The following is a 27172-nucleotide window of genomic DNA, read 5'->3' as shown; positions in this document are numbered from 1 at the left end:
ATCCTAGCTACCAGCTGGAAGTTCCAAATAGGGTTGGTGTCTAGCATAGTATCTGTGAGTGTGTTACTGTGTAATGAGCAGCAAAACTTTTCTCTTTTGTAACTAGCCGAGGCTTTACGAAAGTTTGAAAAATCATGCTCAAATGTACAAAGTATGAACAGTGGTTATAATTAACTCTGTCAAATAGGCATATTAGTGGGTGCAGGAGAGGGTATTGGTGGTGATATGTAGATAGATTAGCATCCTGTCAGGCAGTTTCCCCATGAAAATCTGAAGTTTGCCAGAATACCTGGTGTGACAAGAGAAAGTTGTGCTAATCCTTAACAGTTCCTGACCGCCTCCCTTCACGTCTTTCCTAATAGGCCACAAAATGTACTTAGCACATAGCTTATTATGGAGATAAACTCCTTGCTTTAATTTTCTTCACAATTATTTCATCTACTTTGAGGCCAAATTGCACATATTGTAATGTGAAATCAGTGTGAAATGCATAGTATTAATTCACAGACATTGACACATTCCTTCTACACATACTTATGTGGTCTGAATGCAGATTTATGGGGATCAACAAAATACTTTATCTCCCATACTCTTGATCTGCTTTTCATTAGGGATGGGACGAACTATGTTCCTTCTAATGTAGTATAAGGAATAGCAGAGGGGACTGGGAGTCAGAACTCCTGGACCCTGTTCATAGCTCTGCCACTGACTTGCTTTACAACCCTCTGGAAAAATCACTCAACTACTCTGACTGAGTTATTCCATCTGTAAAATGTTGCTAATAATACTTTACCTGTTTCCCAGGGGTGTTGTGAGGCTGAAAGTGCAATTCTACCCTGAAAATAATGGCATTGCGGGATTCTATATGCATCGTCTCCCACTGATTTCCAGCTCAGATTCTCTCACCTGACGAATAAAAAGATGAATTTTCTAAATGCCAGCCTGTTAAGCCCTGGTGCTCCCAACCCTCCTCTGGGGGATCTGAGAATCAAGCTGGGATCTTTCTTTCTCTCAGATGCATCATCACCAGTAATACAGACACATTATGATCTCACTGATACCTACCCAACCCCGTTAGTGGGACTGCAGAGGCTACTGCAGAGAGCATAATCTGAAGAGAGCAGGGTAGTGTAGGTGTCACAAAGTAGGATTTAAAAGTAGTGTGATTGCACAGATGTCGCTTTAGGTAGCATTTGTCCTGCAGAGTTGTTCTTACTGATGACAGTGCACATGGTCATACAAACTCCAGCTTCTGTTTCAGATTGCAGAGCTGACAGGGGAAAACATCTTTCTACTTGTAAATTGAGTGCATGTGAACTGAAAGTTACTGAGAGGCAATAAGATGTGGGCCCCACAGTGACATTTGACGGAGGCCCTTTCAGAGTAGAACCTCATTTTAAGGTATTTCATACATTTCTCCACTGCTGCCAGATTTCAGCTGAACCCCGAAGCACCAAAACAACATGAAAAAGGGCTATTTTTGCATTATTTCCAGCCAGGCTGGAACAAGAGCTTATAAGAAACCTTGTGAGAGAACAAGTTCTCAGGAGATATCTAGCTATGTTTCTCTACCAAAGAGTACTGGGTAAGTGTCTAAACTTTTAATCTTTCCCGAAAGGAATAAACCAAATTAGGTGAAGCCCTTCTCTCACCTTGAGTCTGTCGACTCTGACACTCTCACATGCATACATAGAGACTGTACTTGCAAATGAGGCCTAACGTGCACAATTATCCAATTACATGTGCAAAGTGTAGTGGGGTTGTGTGCACCCTTTTTGCAGGCACAGTTCAGGCCAGTGGAGTTTAGCTTGTCTCCTTATGAGGCAATTTATATCCCATGCATGTTTCCAGGCGGTGGGGGGTAGAATGGCTGCAGGTCATGAAAAGCCTTTTTATCCATCCATCATTTCCAAGGCAGCAGAAAAACTGATCTTCTTTGCCAAGTGTTAGCCTCCGGAGCTTGGATGTTTCTCTCCCCTCCACTGCCGAGTTACTGTAGGGCTGCCACTTTGGGAGCATTCAGGATTACATACACTGCCTCTGCAGTCACCTGGCAGAGCTACAACCTTGTAAGAGGGCCAAAATTAAAGAAATACATGAATAAAAATCCCTGTTTAAAAATACTTGGGCTTGTCGGCAGACCGTGGCACTGGAAAAGATGGATGGGGGGAGCAGGGCTACTTAGTGCATCCCAAAGCACACTACACAAAAGAGTTAATGAGGGGAAAGGGGACACAAGGGAATAACAGGCAACAGTGGACAGGAAATATATAGTGGGAGGCACTATGTACTGCCAGATAAAGAGCTAAAGGTACACGTCTATCATAGTGGCTCCTCCATTCTATAAATGAAACAGGGATTGACCCATTACAAGAAAGAGGAGGAGGAGGAGAAAAGAGGCAGGTGGATGGTCAGATGAGGGAGGAAAGCAAAAGAGAGAGATACAGAGTGGTGGTGGGAGGATTGGTGGGGGGAGAGAGATGTTGCATAGTTAAGGTTCAGCTAAATGGGAAGACCAGTGATGAACACTGTAGTGCTAAAGCAATGACCTTGATTTGTCTTCTCCTTTTCTGAATGTAAGGACAAGTCTATCTATCTATCTAATCATAACAGAGATCATACCAACCAAATACTGCTCCGCTGGAGTAACGTACTGACCTCCCCCTGCACATATCTGCCTTTGCAGAAGAGAGGCATTGAAATGCTCCACTGACTGAGAATCTTGATTGGATTTTAGATATGAGATGTTTCAGCATCGCCTGCTCACAATTTGATTGAGTCTCATGCCAGCTAACATTTTTCTTACATGAAATCTTCAGCTCCTGGACTCATGTGCTTATGTGATGATCTCTGGCTACTTTTTTTTTTTTTTAATGAAAGGTTCTAGTCCTCCTGGTTGCAAAGAAAAGCTTGAAAATGGGACACACGCATCCTCCCCTGTCAAAAGCTCAAAAACCAGAAGGCAAAGCAAAACCTCCTCAAATGTTACTTTGTAACCAATTTCATGAATTTGGGGGGTCTGTGTGAGGGGGTGGACTAAATTTAGAGGCCCCTGCTTAAGGCCTTGCCACACCTAGCCACAGAAAAGGGCAATAGAGAGGTACTCCAAGCTGCCTAGAGCAGCTGTGGGGGAAGCAGCCAACCAGGGTCCAGCAAGAGCTTCAGGGCCAGAGTGAGATCTGTTCCTTGCTAGAGGTGGAAGAGAGTGGATGGTGCTCTGGGCTGGTTGCTGGGACTCCATCAGGACAAGGTCCTGAGGTAAGGGTGAAGAATGAACTGGGGCCGTGGGGAAATGGCCCAGGGAATTGTAGCAGTGATGTAGTTTATTTAAAGGGACATGGCAGATCTATAGGTTCCCCCCACTCCCAATGGGAAAGTGGCCTGGACATTGGTGAATCCCAGAAGGGGAACTGAACTGTAGTGGTCCAGCTGGAGAGCTGCGGCCAGAAAGGTGCTGAGAGGGCAAAGACATTGCTTCCAGGGAGGGCGCCCTGAGGCGCCACTCTGTAATGGAGCAAGGAAAAATTGAGAGAGATTTTACAGACGGCACTGAGAGAGGCCCCTGTTGGACTTGTACCCGGGAAGGGTTTGCTTTCTTTTAATATCACATATAGACTGTGCGAGACTCGGCCAGGGGGCTGAGTCACTGAAAACCCACCACAAACTGAGAGAGTGTGCAGGCACACACTCAGGGGATGCTCATGAGAGGTGAGTGCACTCAGAGGTGAAAGTAAGCTAGTGCGGTCCGGTATGGTGTACCAGCAAGAGCCGGTACGCCGTGCCAGACTGGACCAAATTCCCCAGCGGTGATTTAAAGGGCCCAGAGCTCCAGCCACTGCAGGGAGCCCTGGGCCCTTTAAATCCCCACCTGAGCCCTGCCACCACTACCCCCAGTGGTGGCAGGGCTCCGGCGGCGCTTTAAAGGGCCCAGGGCTCCCCTCAGTGGCCAGAGCCCTGGGCCCTTTTATTCGCCCTTGAGCCCTGGGGCTCCCAGCCGCCTCTGAAGCTGGTAGCTCTGGGGTGATTTAAAGGCCCTGGGGCTCCCAGCCACAGCCGGAGCCCCAGGGCCTTTAAATATTGAAAGGTCCTGCCTCTTCCAGTTGAGGCCACGTCTCTTCCGATTGAGGCCACGCCCCCGCTCAGGACTCCGGCGTACTGGTAAGTCCTTTAAGTTACTTTCTCCCCTGAGTGCACTCCATTCCAGTCTGACTCATGGTTTTTGAACTGTTGGTGCAAGCTCTAGGAGGTGGTTTGCGTGCAGAAGGGGGCACGGGGTGCTGGCTCCGGTAGGGGGCTCAGGGTGAAGGGTTGGGGTGCAGGCTCCTACCGGGCAGCACTTACCTCGGGTGGCTCCTGGTTGGCGGTGCAGCAGGGTTAAGGCAGGCTCCCTGCCGCTCCCGGAAGCAGCCAGCATGCCCCTGCGGCCCCTCGGGGGGGGGGGGGGGGGTGGCGCTGTGCGCTGCCCCTCCCTGCAGGTACCACCCTCACAGCTCCCATTGGCCGCACTTCCCCAATCCCGGCCAATGGGAGCTGCGGGGGCAGTGCTTGCAGGCAGGAGCAGCGTGCGGAGACCCCTGCAGACTCCCCAGGGACCACAGGGGTGTGCTGGCTGCTTCCAGGAGCGGCAGGGGGGTTGGGGCAGGCAGGGGTCCTGCCTTAGCCCCACTGTACCACCGGACTTCTAGTGGCCGGAGATCACGATCGACTGTCAGAAGCTCCAGGATCGACCAGTCAATCACGATCTACCAGTTGGTGACCACTGTATTAAGTGTAAAGGAGATTGTTCATAGAGGTTGCTAGACACAGACTCTAATTCTCCCTGGCTCTCTAGCTCCCAGACTTACTACACTACCACATAGAATACCCTTAGCTGTCTTCCTCACAATTTTCTATAGCAACCATCATCATTGTCCTGGCTTGGACTGTGGAACTGCTGGCTGCAAAAGTCACATTGGCAGCAGGGGCCAAGATGGAGAGGGAAGCTTGTACTGTCTCCGAGACAAGGCGGGTGAGGTAATACCTTTTATTGGACCAACTTCTGTTGGTGGGAAGGAGACGCTTTTCAGCTTCACAGAGCTCTTCAAGTCTGGAGAAAGTAACCAGAATGTCCAAGCTATATACAAGGTGGGTCAGATTATTTAGTGTAAGGGGTTTACACATGTTGTAGGAGAGGACTTAAAATGAAATGGGCAATGAACACCTCTGCAGTCATAAGACAATGGAGAGTTAATAGACAGCAGGGTGTGTTACAAGTTGTTGTAATGGACCATAAAACCAGTAAAAAAAACAGGAGTACTTGTGGCACCTTAGAGACCAACACATTTATTTGGGCATAAGCTTTCATGGGCTAAAACCCACTTCATCGGATGCATGCAGTGGAAAATACAGTAGGAAGGTGTGTGTGTGTGTGTGTGTGTGTGTGTATACACACAAACTAAAAACGATATATATATACACATATATACACACACAAACTAAAAACTATATATATATATATATACACATACACAGAGAACATTAAAAAATGGGGGTTGCCATACCAACTCTAATGAGACTAATCAATTAAGGTGGGCTATTATCAGCAGAAGAAAAAAACTCTTGTAGTGATAATCAGGATGGCCCATTTCAAACAGTTGACAAAAAGGTGTGAATAACAGTAGGGGAAAAATTAGCAAGGGGAAATAGTTTTTAGTTTGTGTAATGACCCATCCCAGTCTTATTCAAGCGTAATTTAATGGTGTCCAGTTTGCAAATTAATTCCAGTTCTGCAGTTTCTCGCTGGAGTCTGTTTTTGAAGGTTTTTTTTGTTGTTGAAGAATTGTGACTTTTAGGTCTGTAATTGAGTATCCTGGAAGGTTGAAGTGTTCTCCGACTGGTTTTTGAATGTTATAATTCTTGACGTCTGATTTTTGTCCATTTATTTTTTGGCGTAGAGATTGTCTGGTTTGGCCAACGTACCTGGCAGAGGGGCATTGCTGGCACATGATGGCATATATCACATTGGTAGATGTGCAGGTGAACGAGCCCCTGATGGTGTGGCTGATGTGATTAGGTCCTATGATGGTGTCCCTTGAATTGATACGTGGACAGAGTTGGCAACAGGCTTTGTTGCAAGGATAGGTTCCTGGGGTAGTGTTTTTGTTGTGTGGTGTGTGGTTGCTGGTGAGTATTTGCCCCAACCTGAAGCAAATACTCACGCAAAAGGAGCATACTGAAGCATCCGCAGTGCTGCCTACTCTGGATTGTCAGCTGGGCACCATCCTTTACCTCCAAACTCATGGTAATAAAATAAAATGAATGTGCTTCAAATGAATGTGCTTCAAATATTTTTTTTAAATGGAGAGAGCCTTGCTGTACAATGACTGGAATGCCCTTCAGGCTTGCTCACTCCTCCTAGCACCCCAGGGCAGAGGCACGTTCTGCACCAAGAGGTGAAAGCTGCTTCAACAGACTATAGGGAGTGCAACTCTGGATTGTCACAGAGGGTCGGTCTTGGGAATGCTGGGGCTGGGCATGTGATCTGACTTTGGGAATGGGGAGTGGGGAGGTGGCAGGAGTGTGAGTCTTTACATTTTTTTAAAAATGCTTTTTAAAAAGGGGAAAATACATTTGGCAAGATATTCACCTAACAAGGCTCTTGGGTGACATTTAGACACATTTGTGCAAGTTAAAAAAGGATCTGACATCTTGCTGCTTCACGGGGCAGGCGTAGAAGAGCAAACAAAAATAAAAGAGGGTTACTCGATGCGGAGCTTTGTTTTATTTACACCAAATGTTTTGCTCATTGAGATTGGCTGAGCACTATCACAGCCAGTAAAGGGCCTTGAGAGAGGAGTCATTATCCTCATTTCTAACAAGGAAAGATAATTGTTGCACCAGCCTCTGATCGCTTTCACTAGGCACATTTAATCTGAGAGAAGATAGGAGCATCTTCTGTCTACTACAGGCCTGAGAGCCTGGCCTGCAGACCTGAGAGAGTAATCACGCTGAAAGATTTGTTCATCATTTCCCAGAGACACAAAGGGGAGAAATCTTTGTCACTGATTCTTTCCTGCTCTGAGTTCAGCTAGTGCAGTTTGACTGTGGTGGCCCCCACTCCCACCACGACCTTTATATCCCATCAGAAACAGCCTTGACAAGCATTTATTACTGGGTTTGGCAACTAAGCTTTCTCTCTTTAAAAGGGAAAATCTGAGGTGTGCTTGGTGGGAAGCTGGTGATGTTTACTTTGCTCTAAAGCATCTTGTTCTCCTGGCTGTAGAGATGTAGGAGCCGCTGTACGCTTGTATGTATGATGCATATATGTTCTCCTTGGCATACATGAGCACCTCTGTAGATGTCTAGGCATCTGTGAGTATGCCTGTAGCTATGTGGACTTGTACTTGTGCACACTCTGGGTGTGGATGCATTTATGTATGTGCTCCTGGGGATGTATGTGGGTCTGTGCATGATTACAATTTTGTGTGCGTGTATGTGTGAGCCTGCATGTGTATTTGAACTCCTGTGTGTAAACATGCATCTACTGTGGATGGGTGGCTGAGTGTGTACAAAGCTTATCTGTGCCTCACCTGTGTGTGTTCACCTGAATATATGTGAGCGCAAACTGGGTGTGCATGACGGTGTACTCATGTTTAGAGATGTCCATTGAGACTGCAAATGCACTGCAACTTAGATATAATAAATGCCTTGTGTACTGTATGGCAAACTGGACCTACTTTCTGTGGCAAGGTCCCAGGATTCTAAGGTATTCTGGTGACATTCTGGAAATTCTGTGGCAGCTTCAGATAGTGTTTAAAAGTGGAGGTGTCTAGGCAACCGAAGACCAATATGAATATTCTAATGAGCACAGCATTCCCTGTGTTTGTTTTGATGGTAAATTGAATATAATAATAATAATAATAATAATATATGGAGATATCCTATCTCCTAGAACTGGAAGGGACCCTGAAAGGTCATTGAGTCCAGCCCCCTGTCTTCACTAGCAGGACCAAGTACTGATTTTGCCCCAGATCCCTAAGTGACCCCCCTCAAGGATTGAACTCACAACCCTAGGTTTAGCAGGCCAATGCTCAAACCACTGAGCTATTTCCCCCCCCCCCCTTTTTATTTTACATCTGTTTTACATTGTCGCTGCATTTTCAGTTTTCTGCATGCTAGAGATTCTGCACGGGCAGCGAGTAACGACATCCTAGGAGCAGTCAGTGGGGGGAACTGGAGGGGCCAGTTGGCATCTGGGGAATGGTGAGAGGTAGTCTGGCATTGCAGATGAAGCAGTTGAGCTGGGTTATTCTACTAAAATGCTCAGCATAGAAATAGTTAACCAAGCGGATGTCGAAATTGCCATCTTTAAGCATCAGTCCCCAATTCATTATTTATTTATGTATTTGTATTGCCATAGTGCCTAGGAGCCCCAGGCTTAGACCAGGACCCCAGTGTGCTAGGCGTTGTACAAACACAGAAGAACCAATATGGAAGTTCATCCCTCTCAGACCTATGGTTTCAGTATTGCTGCAGAGCCAAGACATCACTACATTGGTTTACACTTGGCTCGGGGTTTGTGCCCATTTAGTCCTAACCCTCTCTTTTGAGACTATCTAAAATTAAATGGGGTATGTACCTTGAATTTCCTCCTTGCCACTAACCCCACTTACTGAGTACTCAGCACCTCCTACAGCTTCACTCTGGTGTCAGTAATGACTACTGCCCTCTTCTGAATCATGAGCACCCACTCCCAGCATCACAACATCCCCTAGCACTATGACAGGGCAATAAGGTTAGCACTGACTCCAAAGAGCGCGGGCTCCCTATGGAACCTTGTTACTCCACATCCCAGGGTCCGGCTGCAGAAACAACTGCTAGGCCAGGTGCATCTAATTTTTGCTTTTAAAGCAGCTGGGCAAAAGGTTGGCAGTGTTTCAACATCCTCTTCTGCTGGAAAGGAAGGCAGGTGGCTTTCTCGGAACATGCCATAATTGAATTAGAGAGACCCATTAATAATGTCAAGTATCAGGGGGTAGCCGTGTTAGTCTGTACCCACAAAAACAACAAGGAGTCCAGTGGCACCTTAAAGACTAACAGATTTATTTGGGTGGTTTTTTACCCACGAAAGTTTATGCGCAAATAAGCTGTTAGTCTTTAAGGTGCCACCGGACTCCTTGTTGTTTCTATTAATAATGGTGAGTCAACTTAACTTAATTCTCTCAACCTGCTAACGAGGACCCTTTAGAAGGGATAGGAGGAGAATGACAGGGTGCCTGGCATCAGCCGAAAGGGAAAAATAATTCAGTCCACAGTAGTTTAATCTATTTAGGCTCCGCTATGGTGCCCATCACTATGCTAGGAGTTTGTTTCAGTTATATGGGCCATTTGAGACACACACATACTAGCTGCATTACCTCACTGCATAAATTGTGCATTAAATAAAGTATCTGTATACCCCTTTAAATTGTTATGTGATCTGTATAAAACACAAACAAAAATCCTGCATTCAAAGATCATTAAGTTGCCAAGTCAAGTACACAAAAGATAGGAAATGACAGCATTAAGTTGTCAGTGCAAACTTAATTCTGTCCTCTTGTGTGTATGCATTATGAGACAGTCGTTAATCACATGCTATTTTGGATCCTACCTCATTCGCTGTACAGCATGGATGGTGCTCAGGGCTGTGTAACAAATGAAGCTGTTGTCTGTAGGACTCCTGTCTTATTTGCTGTAGAAGATAGGTGTGCAGTGAATGAGGCAGGGGACTGATAAAATATGGTCAGGTGTTAAGAAGGCTGAATGCCATGCATGATAACTGGATTCTATCCTTGGCTTTATTTGTTTCTTCCAAAACAGTCAAAAATTATAATGATAAGTGTTAGGCAATAGAGATGTAAGGATTGGTATACTTCCCCTTTTGTGTTTGTGTGAGTGTATTTCTCTTAAGAAGGATGGTTTTGGAAGCCAATTTGCTTATGTAGCTGAGGATGGACTCCTGAAACTCTGCCGGGAGGGGAAAGAAGGGGAGACAGAAGATATTTTTAAAAGATCTGGTGCTTAAATTCCCTCCTGGCCTCCATTTGTGCTGAGAAGTGTGTAAGAAGTAGATAGTTTCTCCAGATGTCCACTATTGAGAGAAACACACCAGTAGGTCTGTGGACAGCAAATGACTAACTCCTAGGCAGGGAACTCCTACTTGGCAAGGAAAGAAAGGAGAGTGAGTGGGTGAGCCTCTAGGTGTGTGTTAATGTAGGATGAGAAGGGCAATTATAAAAATGGAAGATAGGAAAGGAGAAAAATGGATGCAGGTAGAAATAGCTGTTAAATGCAATCTATTCCACATGGACATTACAGGATTGTTCCCTACAGGAGAGTCTCCAGCACTTTGTTTAGCTGAGAGTCTAGTTTAAACTCAATCACCATTTCTATTACTATGACTTACATTGCAGTAGTGCCAAAAATGTGCTAGGTGAGTTACAGATCCAAAGGATGAGAATGGTACATTCTTATAAGTAACGTTCTTAAGCAAATCTTCCAACTGTGGAGCAGCATTGTAATCATAGTGCTTTGATTCAAAAGTAAGGAGGAAAAGGGCTGGATTTTTCACAAGGGCTCGACACCCAAAAGCAGGACCAGATTTTCAAAGAAATCTACTCCCATTTTGAAAATCTTCCCCCAATTGTGGGTGTTGAGCACTTGAAAATCTGGCACTGGGCTCTTGAAGGTCTGACCTCTTATTTCCTAAATGATGGAGCTCCCATTTTTTCCCATGAGAGACTATTCCACAGACAGCATTGGGAAACCTGTCCGGATAGGTTAAATTTTCCTTTTGCTCAGTTTCAATTTGTTACAGCTAGTTAATAATAGCTAAATCAATAGTGATGGTGATTAGTACTATATCAATGCAATTACTTATAGTGGCCACAGAATCATCCAAGTTCCAGATGAAAATGACCTACTGGATCTTATCTAGTCCCTATCGATGCAAGATTGTTTCATACAGCCTTTCCAGTGCTTTGTCCTGTCCAGTTTTAAATCATCAAAGCAATGAGACTTCCAAGACTTACACTTGTTCCCTATATAATTAAGAAATATTTCTCCAGACTCCTTCTGAATTGTCCTTTCGCTTAATTTCGTTGTGCTAGTTTGACCCACCCTAAACAATTTTCTCCTTCTTGTTTGTGCTATTCCAATAATTAATCAATTGCTTGATTGAACTACTAAAGTGATTTTTGTGGAGATATGGGAGAGGGAAGTGATCTTTCTCTGTTTGTATTTCAGCCCATTTAGCTTTTCATGCCAGAACTAGAAGAACTCCTTTTTGCAATTGACAATGATGCCTGATCAACCAAAGCGGCACTGGGCACCTCTCCTCTGAAGGACCGATCTAAGACACTGGGGTGTTTTGTTTTTCAAGTTATAGTGATTTGTTCTGTTACTGCAGAAAACTGTAAAACTTTTTTCTAACGGTTTCCTTATGTACTACAGTATTCTACAGTGACTGGTCAAAACACTATTCTGCAGTCAAGTGTTACCGTAGAACATGGGAGCATTTTTTTTTTAATGCATTCAGGAGTATCAAATGGAGTCCTTTTTATCAATAAGTCCCTGATACTTCAGTGTGGGGGCTGGTAGCTGGTAAGGAGCATCTCTGCGCTGAGGAAAGTTGTTATACAGCCCACGTGTCTGTCTGTTTAACCTGTCTATTTTAGGGTTTTCTATAGCTAGCGTTGCCATAAGCTCTGTTGTCTGTGCAGGAGAGATCAGAATGCGGAGGTGGAGAGGGCAAATAAGTGGAGAATAGTGGGTCATTGTGAAGGCTGCTCCCCTCTCACTCCTGCCTCGTAGCACTAACTGCGTTTCTGCCCCCATCCAGTAGGAGACACTGATGGATTGGGCCTGGCCCTACTGAGTGCTCACCTTTAGGGGCTGGTGAGAGAGTGAAAAAGAGAGAGGGGATGGTGACATCCAATTAAAAATATGCACAAGCCTTCTTATAACACAGAGAAGAGGAAAGGGGATGATCCCAGGTGCACAGGGCTTTTGTGCGACTCGTCGAAGTTCAAAAGCAATGGAATGAAAGTTGATACTTTTCAAGTGAGCGGGTGTTCTGGGTGTTACACAGGCATTTCCTTGGGTGGTTTCCCCTCTCTCCCTTCTTCTGTGGCAGTCTTGGTTGACAGAGTTGAAGGAACAGATAAGAGGCAAGAGAAGGAGAAGCCTCTGTGTGTGTGTGTGTACTTGGCTACTTCAAACAGCATCTGTTGCATCCCTAGCATTAGCTTTTCCCTTGGCTCTGCAACGAGTAGCCAGGGCTTTTTGTCCTTGCTGTTCAATAAGTAGCACGGTTATAGTGGGAACAGTTTATGCCTTATCGGTGAGGGATGGTGTTGCTCGCTCTTTGTTTCCCAATTTTAACAGATGCCTAGAGCTTAAAGCTATCGCCTGCTGGACGCTCATGCAAACTCTGGTGTAAGCATTTGCAGCGCCAGTGTGGTTTTGCTGCAGGGTCTTTTTACACACACACACACCCCTTTGTTATGCTCAGATACAGTGGTGGTGGGCAAGGGGAGCATCTAGGATGAGAAAGCAGACGCTTTGTTTGCCTCCGTGTGACTTGCGTGTGCACACACCCTTTGAGTTGCAGTAGGGATGAAGGATTTGATGGGATAGGGAACTGCTGGAGTCTCTTGGGATCTGAAGCATTAGAGAAGCTTGTGCGGACTGGAGCCTGAGTTAGGAGGGTGTGCAGATGTTCTGGAGGAAAAGGAGGTTTTTTATTTTTTTTTAAGTGGTTCACGTTTCTCCCTTCTATGTTTTTGTTCAGCTTCTCTGCTAGAGACTAAGGTCTGGTCTATACTACCCGCCTGAATCGGCGGGTAGAAATCGACCTCTCGGGGATCGATTTATCGCGTCCCGTCGGGACGCGACAATCGATCCCCGAATCGGCGCTCTAACTCCACCAGCGGAGGTGGTAGTAAGCGCCGCCGACAAAAAGCGGCAGAAGTCGATTTTGCCGCCGTCCTCACAACGGGGTAAGTCGGCTGCAATACGTCGAATTCAGCTACGCTATTCACGTAGCTGAATTTGCGTATCTTAAATCGACTCCCCGCTGTAGTGTAGATGTACCCTCAGTGTCCCAGGGATTTCCCTGGTTTGCTGTGAATGGGCCTGGGGTGTATTCAGGTCTATTGGTGGTTTTGCACAGGTGTGTTGTGTGCCCATTTGAAGTCACTGGAAGCTGCAGGATCAGGCTCTACATATTGTAGGGGTACCAGCAGGGAGCAGTTAGTTTTATCCTGGACTGTCTCTAGTCCTATCTTAACCCTAGCGTGACCAAGCTCTACACTCTACATCTTCTCCTGAGAGATGCATCTGCAGCTCCTGTGACATCATTGCATGATGCCTTCCACATTATAGATGATACATGGAGATTGTTAGCAGGGCGATAATATGGATTCTCTATAGGCGGGGGTAGGGGGGTATTTTGTTTGAGAGCCCTGCTAGCCAAACTATGCTATAGACTCCCCTGCATAGTCAATAACCTGGTGATAACATGGTTGGGGGCGGAGGGGAATTGCTGTCAGCAATGCCCAAGGAGAGTCTGATAGACCCACGGGAACCACATTGTACAATGGTTGTTTCATCTGTTGAGAGCCAAGGGACGGGGTTGGGGGGAAGAGGGGTTCTTTATATGGCATTATCAGCTGTGCCTATGTGTAGGTTTGCCACAGACAATGCAGCATGTGTCCTGTGAGAGTTAAAAGCAGCCCAACGGCGCTCCCTGCTTTCTCCTTTTGTCCTTCCAATCTTTCGGTTTTGGCTGCTCTGACCTTCTTTCTGTTCATCTTGTGCACACTGACAAGGTATACATCTTAGGAAATTACACCTATCAGCAGCTCCCACATGAACAGCCTGGGCCGCAGGAAACGCTTCACTCTTTGTCTGCCTGGCAGTGAGACACTTGTGTCATTGAAGGATTTTTCTCCCCCTCCCTCTTTTCTTTTCTTTTAATTCTCTTCTTGGCGTCTGGGGAGGCCACAGCAAACACGCGTCACCTGGCAGTTATTGCTGTGAGATGAGCAGGTGATTACAGGCAATAGCCAGGCAAGATGATAGGTGGGAAGAAAGAGGAAAAGCAGAGGGAAGCCTTTGCAGTGTGTCTATTAGGGAGTTCGCTTTTCATTAGCACAGAAGCCAGTTTAAAGGAGCAAAAGCAACAGCTTTTCCAGCTTTTCATTTTTGCGTCAGACAAGGTTTCTTTGAGCTCCAAAGGAAAATAAAAATCTCCTCTCCACTCTTGTGGGTAAAAATGAAAATCATTCCGTTTATTGCAATTGACGTTTTAACCGTCTTTATTCCCACCACTTGCTAATCCAGGCTTTCAGGCACTGTTTAAGTTTCTGAGTTAAAGCTCATCAGAAATAATTTCCTAGCGTTTTCCTCCCAGGCTAAGAAGTCATGACATTAATTTTAATATATCAGAATTAATGTTTAGCACCTGTGTGAAAGGGGCCAGAATGATGGACTTTGGAGACTGAAGTCCTCTATTGATCCACAAAAGAGATACAGTCTGAGCTGCGGCAGGCCAAGCATCTTCCAGATGTGTCTTGCCCCAGACTGGAGGGACCATCACTAAGGGTGAGGTCTACTACCCATACAAGACTCTACTACCGGCATAGGCAGTGCAACGTCTCCATATAAAAAAGATCTTGTAGACACTGTGGACTAAACTTTTATACCTAGTGTAAATTGGTGGAAGTTACACTAGGGATGAATTTGCCCCAGTCACCACACAGATCATGCAAATTGCAGAGGTTGTCAGGAAGTCTGCTGCCCCGTAGCTGATACTGTCAAGAATAAGGAAAGCTAAGTCCTAAGTACAGACCACAGTTCTTTCCTCATGCTCCATTTAATACTTGGGTTCTGTGCTGAAAGCAAGGGCAATAATTGTTCAATCTCCTAACTGAATCTACCCCACCACAACCATCAGATGTAGAGCAGGGGACAGAATGCAGGCAAGCCATATTCCTACTCCCTTGTTTATTTTACCATGTTGCCTGTGTGTGTGGGGGGGGGGGGACGACAGGGAGAGGGTAAATGTGAGGGTAAACCCAGGGCTGAACCTAAGCAAGGCACTTGATACCCCACTCTTTAGCTCCAGTGACATACAGTTTGATTCTGACAGAGGGACTAGATGGAGAGGAAACTCATGGCCCGATTTCTAACCTTTTTCACTACCTTGAGGTCTCACAAATCATATGACCAGAAAGGCCGGATTTACATTCTAGGCGCAGGGGCTTAGAGCCCCCTGCCCACAGCAGCCAGGAGCTGCAGGGGCCCCACCACCTGCAGCAGCTCAGAGCTCATAACCACCGCAGGCACCCTGCCACTTGACTTTTGGGTATCCCACTGCCCAGCGCCTCTCTGCCCACAGACACCCCCCCACACACTGCCCAGGACTCCCCTCACAGCCCCACCACAAATTTATAGTCCCAAACAGACTGCCCAGTGCCCCACTACATACAGACTGCTCCCCACCATTGCCCCACTGCCCAGAGCCTCCCCCCCTACAAAACTGCCCAGAGACCCACTCTCCCAAGCCCTGCCCCCAGGCCACACTCACCGACCCCACTGGGACAGAACTCTCTCTGCCGGGCTAAGCGAGGAGCGGTCCAGCAGGGCTGCGTATGGCCGTTTCCCTCTCAGCCGGCCCCAGCCCCGCCCCCTGCTGGGACTGGGAGCAGCAAAATTTGAATTTTTAGGTGCCCCTAGAATGCCAGTGCCCCTAGGCACGTGCCAAAATGGGAAATCCGGCCCTGATAGCCAGTAAGACTTGGCCAAAAGGGTTGAGCTCTGCTCTTCAGATTGGCCCAGCACACACATGCCTTCCCAAACAGTGCCAAACAACCAACTTGAACTTTCACTACAGATCAGACCAATCGTCAAACTCAGAATCTTTATCTAAAGTTCATAAACATTTGATTAATTTCTACCCACCTCTGTACTACTTGTTTCCACCAGGACAGGAAGTGGAAGTAGAGAAATCTCAGGAAAAATTACAGTCATTAGAAGGTTGGATACTTAAAGAACTGAACCTTCCTCTGATTCTAACAGTTACCTTTGCACCTCCTACCACACCGTTTTGCACTTACCCTGGGCTAGCAGTATGGCTTCAACTCAGGGGTAACCAACCTCTGGAGCTGTGATCAGCTGCTGTTTCCCTCCTCAGCCCTGCTTCCCCTTTTACTTACAAAAACATAACTCCACTGGCTTCCTTGAGTTGCTCAATAGTTACTTTGGTGTGAGAGTGGAATCATGCCCCAAGCCTCCATACTGACTGCTTGTGGCAGTCTGTGCACCCAGGCAGTGATGGTAAGATAATGTTATGTTGATGGGAGATTTTTAGCAGGTGTGAATGTAGCTGGCATCCAGAGATGGAACTGGCTGCTTATCCCATTTCTGTGCCTGGGTGTGTTTCTTTCTCCTGAGATGTGGGAGACAGGACAATCCTAAGCATATCTGTAACTTGGTCTTAATGTCTCACTGATGCTAAATTAACATTTTAATGATATTCTGTCCCCCTTTTTTGGGGCGAGGGGGTTGCTTGTTTATCTTCAAAATAATGGGCCACAAGTTAAACCTTACCCACCCCATTGATTGCATGAGAGTTGCGTTTGTGTGAGAATGAGTAGAATTTGGCCCAGTATTGTTTGTCAGTGTAGCATGTGTTCTGGCGGTCAGAGAGGGAGACAGATGTGCAGTTACCCTGTTCCACCAATGATCTGTGTAGACTGTGATGATACTCTGTCCTGTAAAGCAGTGTTTCTAAAACCTTTTTGGGCTCAGGACCCATTTTTGAATGTTTATGGCCTGTCATAACCCAGTACATAGTCTGGGGGGTGGAGACCCTGGAGTGGTTTCAGTCAGGTCCTCGGGCAGGTTGCCAGATTTCTACTGCATTAATAGCCACGGTTACTTAAAAATTAGCCTGATCTGTTTATCAAAACAAAGCTACAATTTATTGAAATAGTTTAAAATAAAGTGGGAGGGGAAATTTGAGGGGTACCTGCAGCATCACTCTCGAGGTTGGGGGGCAGTGTCACACTCCCTGTCACAGTGGCAGGGCAGCTGGCACAGGCCCAGGACGCAGCACCAGCCCATCAATCAGTGCCTCCCTGCAGGTCTCTTTCCCGCTTTCCAGGGCAGGGAGCAGGGGCCAGGTCCTGTCACCCTTCCAGGCAGGGCTCTGAGGCCCTGTGGTGGAGCAGGCAGCCCAGCTGAGAGGTGCTTGGTGGCTCTGCTTACTTTGCGGGCCAGGCTGGTCACCCCACAATGGCAGCTCCTGTGCTGTGGGGCTGATTGGGCATGGCTCTTGGCTCTGGGCGTTGCAACTTCTAGGGTTTCAGCGCTGCTCAGGTCTGGCACTGCTCCCCTGAGTTGACCATGCCACCCTTTGAAACATTCTGGTGACCCAATTTTGAGTCCTGACCCACAGGTTGAGAAACCTTGCTGTAAAGGGGTATGGTACTGCTCTGCTTCTGGCAGGCTGATGGGGAGGAGAGGAGCTCTGGTGTTGGGTTTTTCCTTTACTATTTTTTTAAGTCAGTAGGAGACTGACAGCCTTGGAAACTGAAATTCTTGAGTAAAGTACAGAACAGGGACAGCACGACAGCAGCTGTGTCAATGTGCCTCAGTCCTGAGCTGGAGGGACGCTCCTCTAGGGATGAGAGGACACTGCAGCTCCTCGGCCTTCTAGGACTCTAAGAACAAGGGGACAATTTTAATGTGGACACCTGGGCACTAGGGATTCTCTGGGAACAGCTCATTCCCCATGGGGTTCAGAAGAACCACCATTTGGTGAGAACCCTTGGTCACAACCATCCTCAGCTGCATTTGATCCAGGCACCAAGAGGCAAAGGAGTCTATATCCAGTGCTAAGTTCTCTAAAGCATGCAGCCCCATCCCTACCTTGTTTTGTTCAATCCTTTCTATAAAGATCACAACCATAAATTGTTCTTCCCACCCTCTTCTCTATTCATTTTTTAAAAAATGAAGTGGATTATTTTGAACCTTGAGAGACTTATTTTGAGTTTGGGGAGAGGTTTTGAGTCAGTGCCTTTCTATCTGATTCTCTTATCCCAATGATAGAGTAATGAACGGGTTAATGTGTATGTGTCACCACTGGCCTCTGCTCGATGGAATCAGAACTGCTTGACCATGTGTCAGAGACCCAGTTCTGCTAAAGCTAATGGGGATTCTCCTTTGACTTACAAGCTAGGAGCATGTGCTTTCAGAGTTAGAGGCATTGAGTTTTCTCTGTTGTTGGGAGGTTCTGAGTGACCCTTATGTGCAGCAAAGTGATTGACAGCCATGATCTATTAGAAACTATACAAGTAGGCTAAAGTAAGAACCTCTCCAGAACTAGATACAAATCAGATCCCTTCTGAGGTTCCAAAAGGTGTAACTTTTTTTTTTCCATTATTTTTCATTTTTGCAGCTCTTTGTGGATCTGGTCAGCACAGCAAACTGTCACAAGGCAAACTATCTCCAGGGTGGTTCCAACCATAGGGAGCCTCTTTCCCTGACACATACATCCCAGTTCTGCAGACACACAAGCATCTGAAATGTTGTGTTCTTACCTGACACAAATTAAACATATGACATATGAACCTCATTGGATCGTGACTGAGAGAGAGATCACTGCCATTTAAAGAATAAACTCATTTTACAAAACAAATCTCTCATGCACCAAACTCCTATGCATCTGGGAAAACTACAGATCTCCTTTGCAAGTAAATCCCTTGGGAACAGTGCTGTTAAAACTTCCCATTGTAGCGATAAACTTCCTCTTATCACCTAAGATGGGAAAATTCAATTGAAATCTGCCCTCTTCCTGCAATGGTGGTGCTAAATAAATGGGTGGACTGTGAACTACAGAGCAGTAAATACACCCATTGACACCTAATAAAGCAAGGCAGAGTGAAGTTCCAATGCTTTATGGTGTCACCAGAACCCACTGATGTATTTATAGCCGCCTTCACAGTTTTGCCCTTAAACAAAAAAAAAAAAAACAAAAAAAAAAAAATTGGGCTCTCTCTGCCCCTCTCCTGTTTCCCAAAGGCAACTGGTCCACCAGTTTCTAGCCAAATGGAGATAAAGGGGAGGTGGTTTGCACCTCCCTTATTTGGGGGCAGTCAGGTCCATTGCATCCCCTGACCCCCAGGGTAGGGGAGTTTTAAGTGATGACCTAACTCTTTGGTGTGTCTCCTGTCCACCCTCCACCTCCCATGCTGTATGCCTACTGCTGCCTAAGTGTGGGGGACTGAGCTTGTGTTAGGGTGGGATGAGAGACAGTTGCCGTGTCTGTGCCCTGTCCTCCTCCCCCTGCAGGCTGTGCCAGCTGCAACAGCCTGGGAGTCGACTGGCACAAATAGGAGCAAGGTCATGGAAAGACAAAGAATAGGGTGGTCCAAGAGAGCATTAAATGGGGATTAACAACAGGAGGAGTATGTTTTACAGAAAGAGGAAGAAGCCTTTCTATTTTTCTACCCCAGCCTTAGGGCAAGCATAGTTGGAGAGGAAAAGAGAGAGAAGAAACTCCCCTGCCGTTTCCCAGAGGTTGTGCCTGTACCTGACGCTAATGCTAGTACAGTTCTTCAAACATGTTCTGCTCCCATGGAAGTTAAGAAGAGTGTTGCCATTGGCTTCTGCAGGAACAGGATCAGGCCCTTAGTTTTTAAAACTTCAAACCTGCCATCACTTGTCATCGAGGGAACTAGTGACCAAGCTTGTAATATGGATAGTTCTGTCTCTTTCTGAACACAAGCCACTGAGAGGAAATGTGGTCATGAAACAGCAGATTTGTATTGTCCTGATCATTGGCTGGATAGTTATTTTAAAATATATTGTCTGTATTTTAGAAATAAGTTGTTTGGTGATGGGCTACATTTTAAAATCTTTTCTGAGAGAATGACTAAATTCCCCACAATCTGACAAGGTGACAAACATTTCAAGATATTGTAATTTGTACTTGATCATACCTTAGAATTGAGTGGGTCAGAACTTTGGGGGAAAAGGAGTGGGGGCTAGTACCTAACAGGAGACAAGGCTCATTGGCTCTGTAACAACCTCTGAAAGACAGTGTAGTCTAATGGTTAGAACAGAGCTAAGCGTCTTTGCTTCCATTCCCAGTTGTTCCACTGTCTCATTTAACTTCAGTGTGCCTCAGTCTGCATATCTTTGAAATGGGATAATAACCCCCTCATGGGATGTTGTAAGGCTAAATTAATTTATTTGTAACTTAATTAATTTGTTAAGCTTTTCAAGTTCCCTGCATGATTGCTAGATAAATGCAAACTAGAATAGTTCTACTTTCTGGAACACTTCAACCCTCAGTGATGAGTTCCTGACTGCTCTAGCCACTGCTTTAGATAGCTTAAACTAGAAAATAAATTACAAATATGTCACATTAAACTAAAAACTTCAGGTGTGTGGTTCCAGTTGCCCATTCCGAAATGATCATAATGTATCAGGAATGGCTATTCCTCTCAACTGCTTATCAGTGAAGTAGCTCCGAGGTCCATCTAAAAATGCCTTATGTCTGCGCTGTATCAAATCAAAATTGATTTCCAAAAACACTGACTGTGTGATAAATAACTGTGAAATTCGTAGTTTTTCTATAAGTTGAGTAGGTTTCTGGTTGTTTGTGCACCCCTCCCCAAGACAACAGAATGCAAGTTCTCAGACACACAGAGGTTCCCTTTAGTTATGAGCCAGGGGTGGTGATTAATAATGATGCTATTGGGAAGCAGTGGGGTTAGTGGTTAGGGCTCCCAAATGGGAGTCTGGAGACCTTGGCTCTATTTCTAGTTCTGCCACAGATGCACTGAATGACCTTGTGCAAATCTCTTCACCTGTCAGCCTCAGCTTCCCCATGTTAAATGGAGATATTTGTAATGCAAATTGCTATGCAATTTAAGCTGTGAGTGAAGAGTGCTGTACATACTGAATAAAATTCTTATTTATGAAAGGCAAAATCTGACCATTTGGCTAAGGTTCTGACTCCCTGAGGGTTCAGTGCAAACACACCGGTTTGGACTCAGCCCACTGTTGCAGAAACATAACAAACAACATTCTATAAAACACTGTAGAGGTTTAATGAGCACAGTGATTCTAGGTTGCCACATGGCTCTGATGTAAGAAGCTAGTTGAAGGCAAATAAGCCTTTATCTAGCAGAATATCCGAAAGCTAGGAAGATACTTCCAGTTAATAAAGGGCGTTGTTATGTGCTTATGTACTGTGCTTAAAGCTGCTGGGGGGGAGAGCCTTCTGCTCTGCATCTGCAGTAGATTGGATCTATACATTTCTCCAACTAATTTCAAATCACAGCAGAAAACACATTTCCCCACATAACAGCCTGCCCGTGGTAATTTCACTCCCCCCTTTTGCTACTGTTGCGAACTCTAGATCTCTTCAAAGCATTTTGATGCAGCGTTATTGCTTCCTACAGCGTTCCTACAAAGTTAGATTGCATGGCCCGCGCTCCAAAGAGTTCTTATCCGCCCAGTCACTGGTGCATCATTCCTGAGCTGTGCATACCCTCGGTGAGATCCGATTGAAGAAGAGCCGGTATAAACCTCCTCCCTGTGTCACAGATGGCCACACCATTTGGCAGTATCTCTCCCCTCCCCTTTTCTTTTCTCTCCCTTTCCCCCTCCCCTTCGCTGCTGGCACATTGTTGATGCCAAACAAACGGGGGCAGAGAGGGGAGAGAATTCCTCTCCTTTTGATCGGAAGGCTGCGTGTTGAGAGCACCGACGAGGCTGAGGAATCTTGCCGGAGTTTCAGAGAAAAGGCTTTTCCCCTCCTTTCCTCCTGCTTTGCTCTCAGCTCTTCCCCCCGTGTTAGAAAGATGCCTCGTTTCTTTCTTCCTCCCCGCAGTGGCTGGGGATACAAATACTGTAATTCTATTTCAAAGCCCTTCGAAAAGGGATGAGATGGGGTTGGAATGTGCCCAGGTGCCCGGTGGGGCTCGGGAATGTCGGATCATCTCTCCCCAGTGTATCTATAGACCAGGCGGACTAACACGGCTGCTACTCTCCACCCTGATTTCACCCCAGGAGGACAGACACACACACACACAGCCCGATTTCTAACAGATTTGCTAAGTACCTGCAGCTCCCACGGACTTCAGTTGGAGTTGTAGGTGCTCAGCAGGTCTGAAAATCAGGCTCCCAACTACGTTTGTGTGGTTCGACTCTATTTGCCTCTATTTCTACTGAAGCTCCGCGAATGCTGGAGACTGTGGTGACAGGTGCATTAACAATTAGACAGACAGATGAGAGGATGTGCTCTCCAAGAACCATCCCTTTAAACGTGGAGGTTCTGAGGCGGAAAGGTCTGGGTCAGTGTCCGCAATTGATTTTCTTCCTATGCCTGCAGGGGATTGGCTTTTGGGTTTTGTTTCATGACTTTTGTCTCGATTTATTTTTATTGTGTATTTGTTTGCAGTCATAGATGGACTTCAGGGAACAATCCTGCATTGGCCCTAGTGAGGCAAGTTGTGACTTACATTATGATTTCAGTATAAGAAAAATAGCTGTTAAGGAAGCATCGTTAGCCAGAGTAGATTCCAGGAAGAGAGAGGGAGGGAGGGAACGAGTGTGAGTGAGAGAAAGATGTATATGAATGGAGGGGGTGGGACGTCAGCCCCCTACTCCAGCCCCTCCTTTCTCATGAACCAGCCATTGCCTCTGCAGAGTGTTTGGGCTTCACTGATTCGCTCTCTGGAGTGAGCCTATTTGCGTGCGGCTCGCCCATTTGTGAATTTGGCTCCCTAAGTCCTCTCTTCACTTCACCTGGGCTTCCTGGTTGCCTTCACTTAGTGAGCTGCCCCCTGAGCATCCTGCTCCACCTAAGGCTCTCTGTCTCTCCTGTGGATTCTGGACTTCTTTCCTCTTCCCCTGCTCTTTTCCTCTTCGCTCTGTCTCTCTCTCTCACTGTGTTCCCTGCCGCCTGGATCCAGAGGAAGGAGGATAACCATCCAGATTTGTGTGTGTGCGCCTAGCAATTCTGCATTGCAACACTTGCTAGTGGAGAAGCAAGCCCTTTTAATTGGGATAAAAAAAATTCAAAAACCTTCCCAGGGTCTCTGGCTATTTTTTCTTTTGCCCCTCTCCTGTTAAGTGAGAGGCAAGGATCACAGACAGGGAAAGTCATCTATGATCCTGGAGGAACCTGACAAGTGAAAGATCCAGGATCCTTCTTCCTGACATGTGTGGCTTTCCTGATCCCTCCTGGCGGTTTGGTGCAGCAGCGGGGTTCCTGGCACAGTAGAGCCAGCCCTGGAAAACATCGACCTTTAATTTTTGCGTGTAGTTGTTTATTAACCTTCCCCCCACACCCCAGTCTCCTCCCTCCCATCCCCTTCCAGCGCACACACGCTCCCACCTTGGAAGTGACTCTCCCTTCTGCTAGGATGGGCCCCTTGACATCATGAACCGTATTCTGTCTTCCCGGCTGGAATTCAAACTACCCGTCTGTAGGTGCCCAGTGCATTGACCATGCACCTGAGAATAGACCCCAGCATCTGCCCAGGACGCCACCCCGCCTGGACCCTGTGGATGTGCTCCCTCTTTTGGGGATGTATCGTCAGCTCGGGTTGGAGTTCCTCTAACGTGGCTTCTTCTGCTTCCTCTTCCTCGTCTGTGGCTCAGACTCAGCATGAGCATCATTTCCACGGCAGCAAGCACCACTCTGTGCCTATTTCTATCTACCGCTCGCCTGTCTCCCTACGAGGAGGACACGGTGGGTTTTCACTGTTTCCTTCTAACCTTTTTCTTCAGAACAGCTGTAGCATGCAGGGGAGGGGGCTTGAGAACAGAATTTGACTTTCTCTTGCGGGGGTGTTTTTTCTCTCCCCTCCTCCAATCCCCTTTTATTTACCTCTATCACCCTCCTCGCCCCCCCCCCACCCGCTTTTATGAAAAACCTCCTTAAAACTGCCAACTTCTTCAGGCAGATCAGAGCTGTCCCGCATTGGGGGGTTAACCCTCGCCTGCCCAGCCGTGAGCCCCACTCCCAGGCTGGGAAGCCGGAGGGACTTACCGCTAGCGGCGTCAGGGCTGTGAGAACAGTCCCACGCAGCTTGTCACCCAGCGATTGGGGCTGGGAGTGAAATTGACCCGGCCGCTCTTCTTGCGGAGTGAGCTGGTGGGGCTGGGGCTGGAGAGCCGGAGCCTATGGTGGTGGTATCAGTGTGCGTTGGGAAGCCTAATGTTTGACAGCGGATCTTCCTGAAATCCGAGAGCTCTCTGGTCATGTACTGCGACTATGCCTCTATTGATGCTGAAGTGGGAAGCTTGGATCATGACTCTGCATGGGTCTGCACGAGCAGGCTCCATTTACCCTGCTCTAGGTTAGGACATGCTGGTCCCATGGCGCGCGCGTGTGTTGTGTCACACACACCCTCTCTTCAGGGAAACAGATTGATATTTCGAATCCATGTGTGTTTGGAGGTGAGCTGCTGTGTGTGTGTTGGGTGTGGACATAGTCACACATTCTGACGGGCAGAGGAGGGACAGGGTCAATTTACGTGTACCTATCTCTGGCCATATGCTATGTAATCGGACACCGTCTCCATAAAACGGCAGCTAGTTAAGGTCTGAGGGCTGTACTTGGTGTAGCAAGTTAGAAGGGGATGATAGTTCACCCCGGGCGGGGCGGTACAGCGTGGGTGATGTACAGTAGCCCCCATAGCAGAGGGTCTTCTCCGGAGACATGCCCTAACCCTCTCCGGTGTGTTTAGGACCTGGATTACTGCATGTCCCCTTTCCCCACTGCACGCTAGCCCTGAGCGCTGGGGAGAGTGTCAGAGAAGCTACAAAAAAAAAAAAAAAAAAAAAAAGGGGGGGGGGGGGAATGCCAGCGCTGGCTGGCGCTCGCTCGCTGTCTCTCGATTTTATTTGATGAAGTTGTCAAGCAGCTGGGGGCTTATAAAGGGAAACGCTTGCTCTTGATGCTGGGTTCTCGCTGATCCCTGCTGTGCCTGGTATTGGCTCCCTGAAAAACCCGGGGAGAGGCAATAATAGGAACTGTATTTAAATGCAGCCCGGCAGAGCGAGCGGGGGAGGAGGGAGAACTGGGGCAGGAAAGAAGGCGAGAGCAGCGCGGTGAAAGGGGGGGCAGAGTTGCTTGGACAGTCCTGTGCTCCCTGGCGTGCTGAGCAATGCTGAGCTGGTGTAAACCTGCCGGGCAGGGGAACTGTGTGTGCTGCTCCCGGTTTCCCTGCGGTCCCCGGGGGAGGGTTAAACGGGAGTGCTGGAATGCGAGCAGAGCTGGATTCCGTGGCAGCCGTGCGCTCTGCTCTGCTGTAACTGCTCCTCCTTGCCCTGATGAGGGGCGTTAGCCTGGCCGGGGCTAGTTAAGCGGCTTCTTCCCCGCTCCCACCCCAGCGCACCTTTCCCTCCCCTGCGGCAAGTGCTCAGCGCCCTCTAAACCTGCCTGCCTATTTGCACTCGGCTGCCTCCAAGCAGTGAGGATTTCGGCAGTGGACAGGGAGCCCCAGGCAGCCGAGTGCCTGGCCTTTTGGAAAGAGTTTCTCCAGAGCTGCAGCTAGGGTGACCAGATAGCAAATGTGAAAAATCAGGACAGGGGGTGGGAGGTAATAGAAGCCCATATTAAAAAAAAGGCCCAAATATCGGGACTGTCCCTATAAAATCAGGACATCTCGTCACCCTAGTTGCAGCTGAAAGTTGCAGACCCACTGCAGGGCATCAAGGTGTGAATTCCAGGTTCTTTAGCATCTTACCTCTACCAAGGCCAAGGCAGTGCTAGCATATTGCTGAAGGCTGGGAAATGACCGGAGCACCAGCAATGCTTGTGTCACTGCCATCCCTTCCTTCACTGTGTGTTCCCAAATTTCCACCCCTTGCTCCACCCAGGCTCTGTCTATTTAGATTGTGAGCTCTTCGGGATAGGGACTGCCGACTGTTCTGTTTGTACAGTGCTAGCACAGTGGGGCCCCCTTCTTGGCTGGTCCTTAGGCACTATCATAATAAACATGGTTGATAATAATAACAATAAACTCTCATCTGAAGTTCAGTGGATGGAGTTCAATAGGTGGCATTGATTGGCTTTATGTGCATTGTCTAGACATGCTTTCCTTCAAGTTTGAGGCTGATGATGAAAGTGATGAGAGAACTAGCAGCATTTTTTTTAACCCACCCATATCTACAGATCTGGCTATGCACCATCCTGACCTGCAACACCACTGTGTTTTCAATCCCGAATCCCCACATAATGGCAGCTTAGCCCTGTTACGTAGCATCCCCTGCTATTCCCATTCTGAGCTTCCCACTACAGCTCTCCCAATGCATCTCTGACCTGCAGCACTCCCAGCTATTCTATTCTCGCACCTTGTATACAGCTCTGCCAGTGTGCCCTCTTCTATCCCAGTCCTGATCTCTACCACAGCTCTGCTCGTGCTCAGTCCTGACCCTTTGCATCCCCGTCTCTTCTAGTCACTGGCTTCCCTTCCCTCCAACCCAGTCTGCCCAACAGCTGTAACAGGTACCCTGCCCCTCCTCATTCAGAGCATCCTGTGGTCAGGGGTGCTGGAACAATTTGTATAGTGGGGGTGCTGAGAACCATTGAACCAAACTGTAAACCCTGTATATGATGGAATCCACTTCAAGCCAGGGGTAGCACCCCTAGTTCCAGCACCTATGCCTGTGCTCTTTGTCCTCTAGCCCTACCTCTTCAGCTGAATGTGTGTCAGTTTCTGCGGAGGAGGAGGAGAAGTTTGGTTCATAGACCACCTGTGAGTGAGGATTTAACATATGGAGCAAAATGTTTTATTGGGTAGCTCTGAAATAAGGTGGCAGGGAATGGTCCATGAGGATGTAAATAGCCTCCTTTTTGCTCTAGATCTGGCACTGTTAGCCCTCACCCCTTCTTCTAGCTTCACCACCTCCCCAAACGCCAGCAAATCCAGTGGAAGATAAAAGCTGTCCTCAGCTTCATTCAGGGACCTGGGGTATTTTCCTTGCTTCCTCATTGCAGTAACAAGGCAAGGGAAGTGGAGGGCTCTGTGAGCTGATGCCAACACATGAGCCAGCCTGAGATTCCCCCACCCCCCTAATCATGCCATACAGGAAGGTTGGCATGGAACCCCCTCTGGGAATGAGC

At 47.2% G+C, this 27172-nt stretch overlaps 1 protein-coding gene across 21 annotated transcripts in view; it reads left to right on the top strand.

The window, feature by feature from the left end:
• The window catches only part of NRXN3 (neurexin 3), a 1378693-nt gene that overhangs the window by 863151 nt on the left and 488370 nt on the right, over nucleotides 1-27172 (top strand). For 2 of the 21 annotated variants that reach the window (XM_034768387.1, XM_034768386.1), the window contains exon 1: nucleotides 23224-23791. The exons of 15 other annotated variants lie outside the window; for them this stretch is intronic. In XM_034768387.1, coding sequence (XP_034624278.1) covers nucleotides 23548-23791 — 244 coding nt within the window. In that variant the 5' untranslated portion in view covers nucleotides 23224-23547. Of the gene's footprint in view, nucleotides 1-23223; nucleotides 23792-27172 lie in introns of those variants that run through there. 4 more of the 21 variants (XM_034768384.1, XM_034768383.1, XM_034768382.1 and 1 more) reach the window with 3 other exon arrangements.

This window comes from Trachemys scripta, chromosome 4, assembly GCF_013100865.1.
Source record: "Trachemys scripta elegans isolate TJP31775 chromosome 4, CAS_Tse_1.0, whole genome shotgun sequence".
Taxonomy (NCBI): domain Eukaryota; kingdom Metazoa; phylum Chordata; order Testudines; family Emydidae; genus Trachemys; species Trachemys scripta.
Note: the sequence above shows the minus strand (reverse complement) of the source record. Positions and strands in the feature narration are given on the sequence as shown.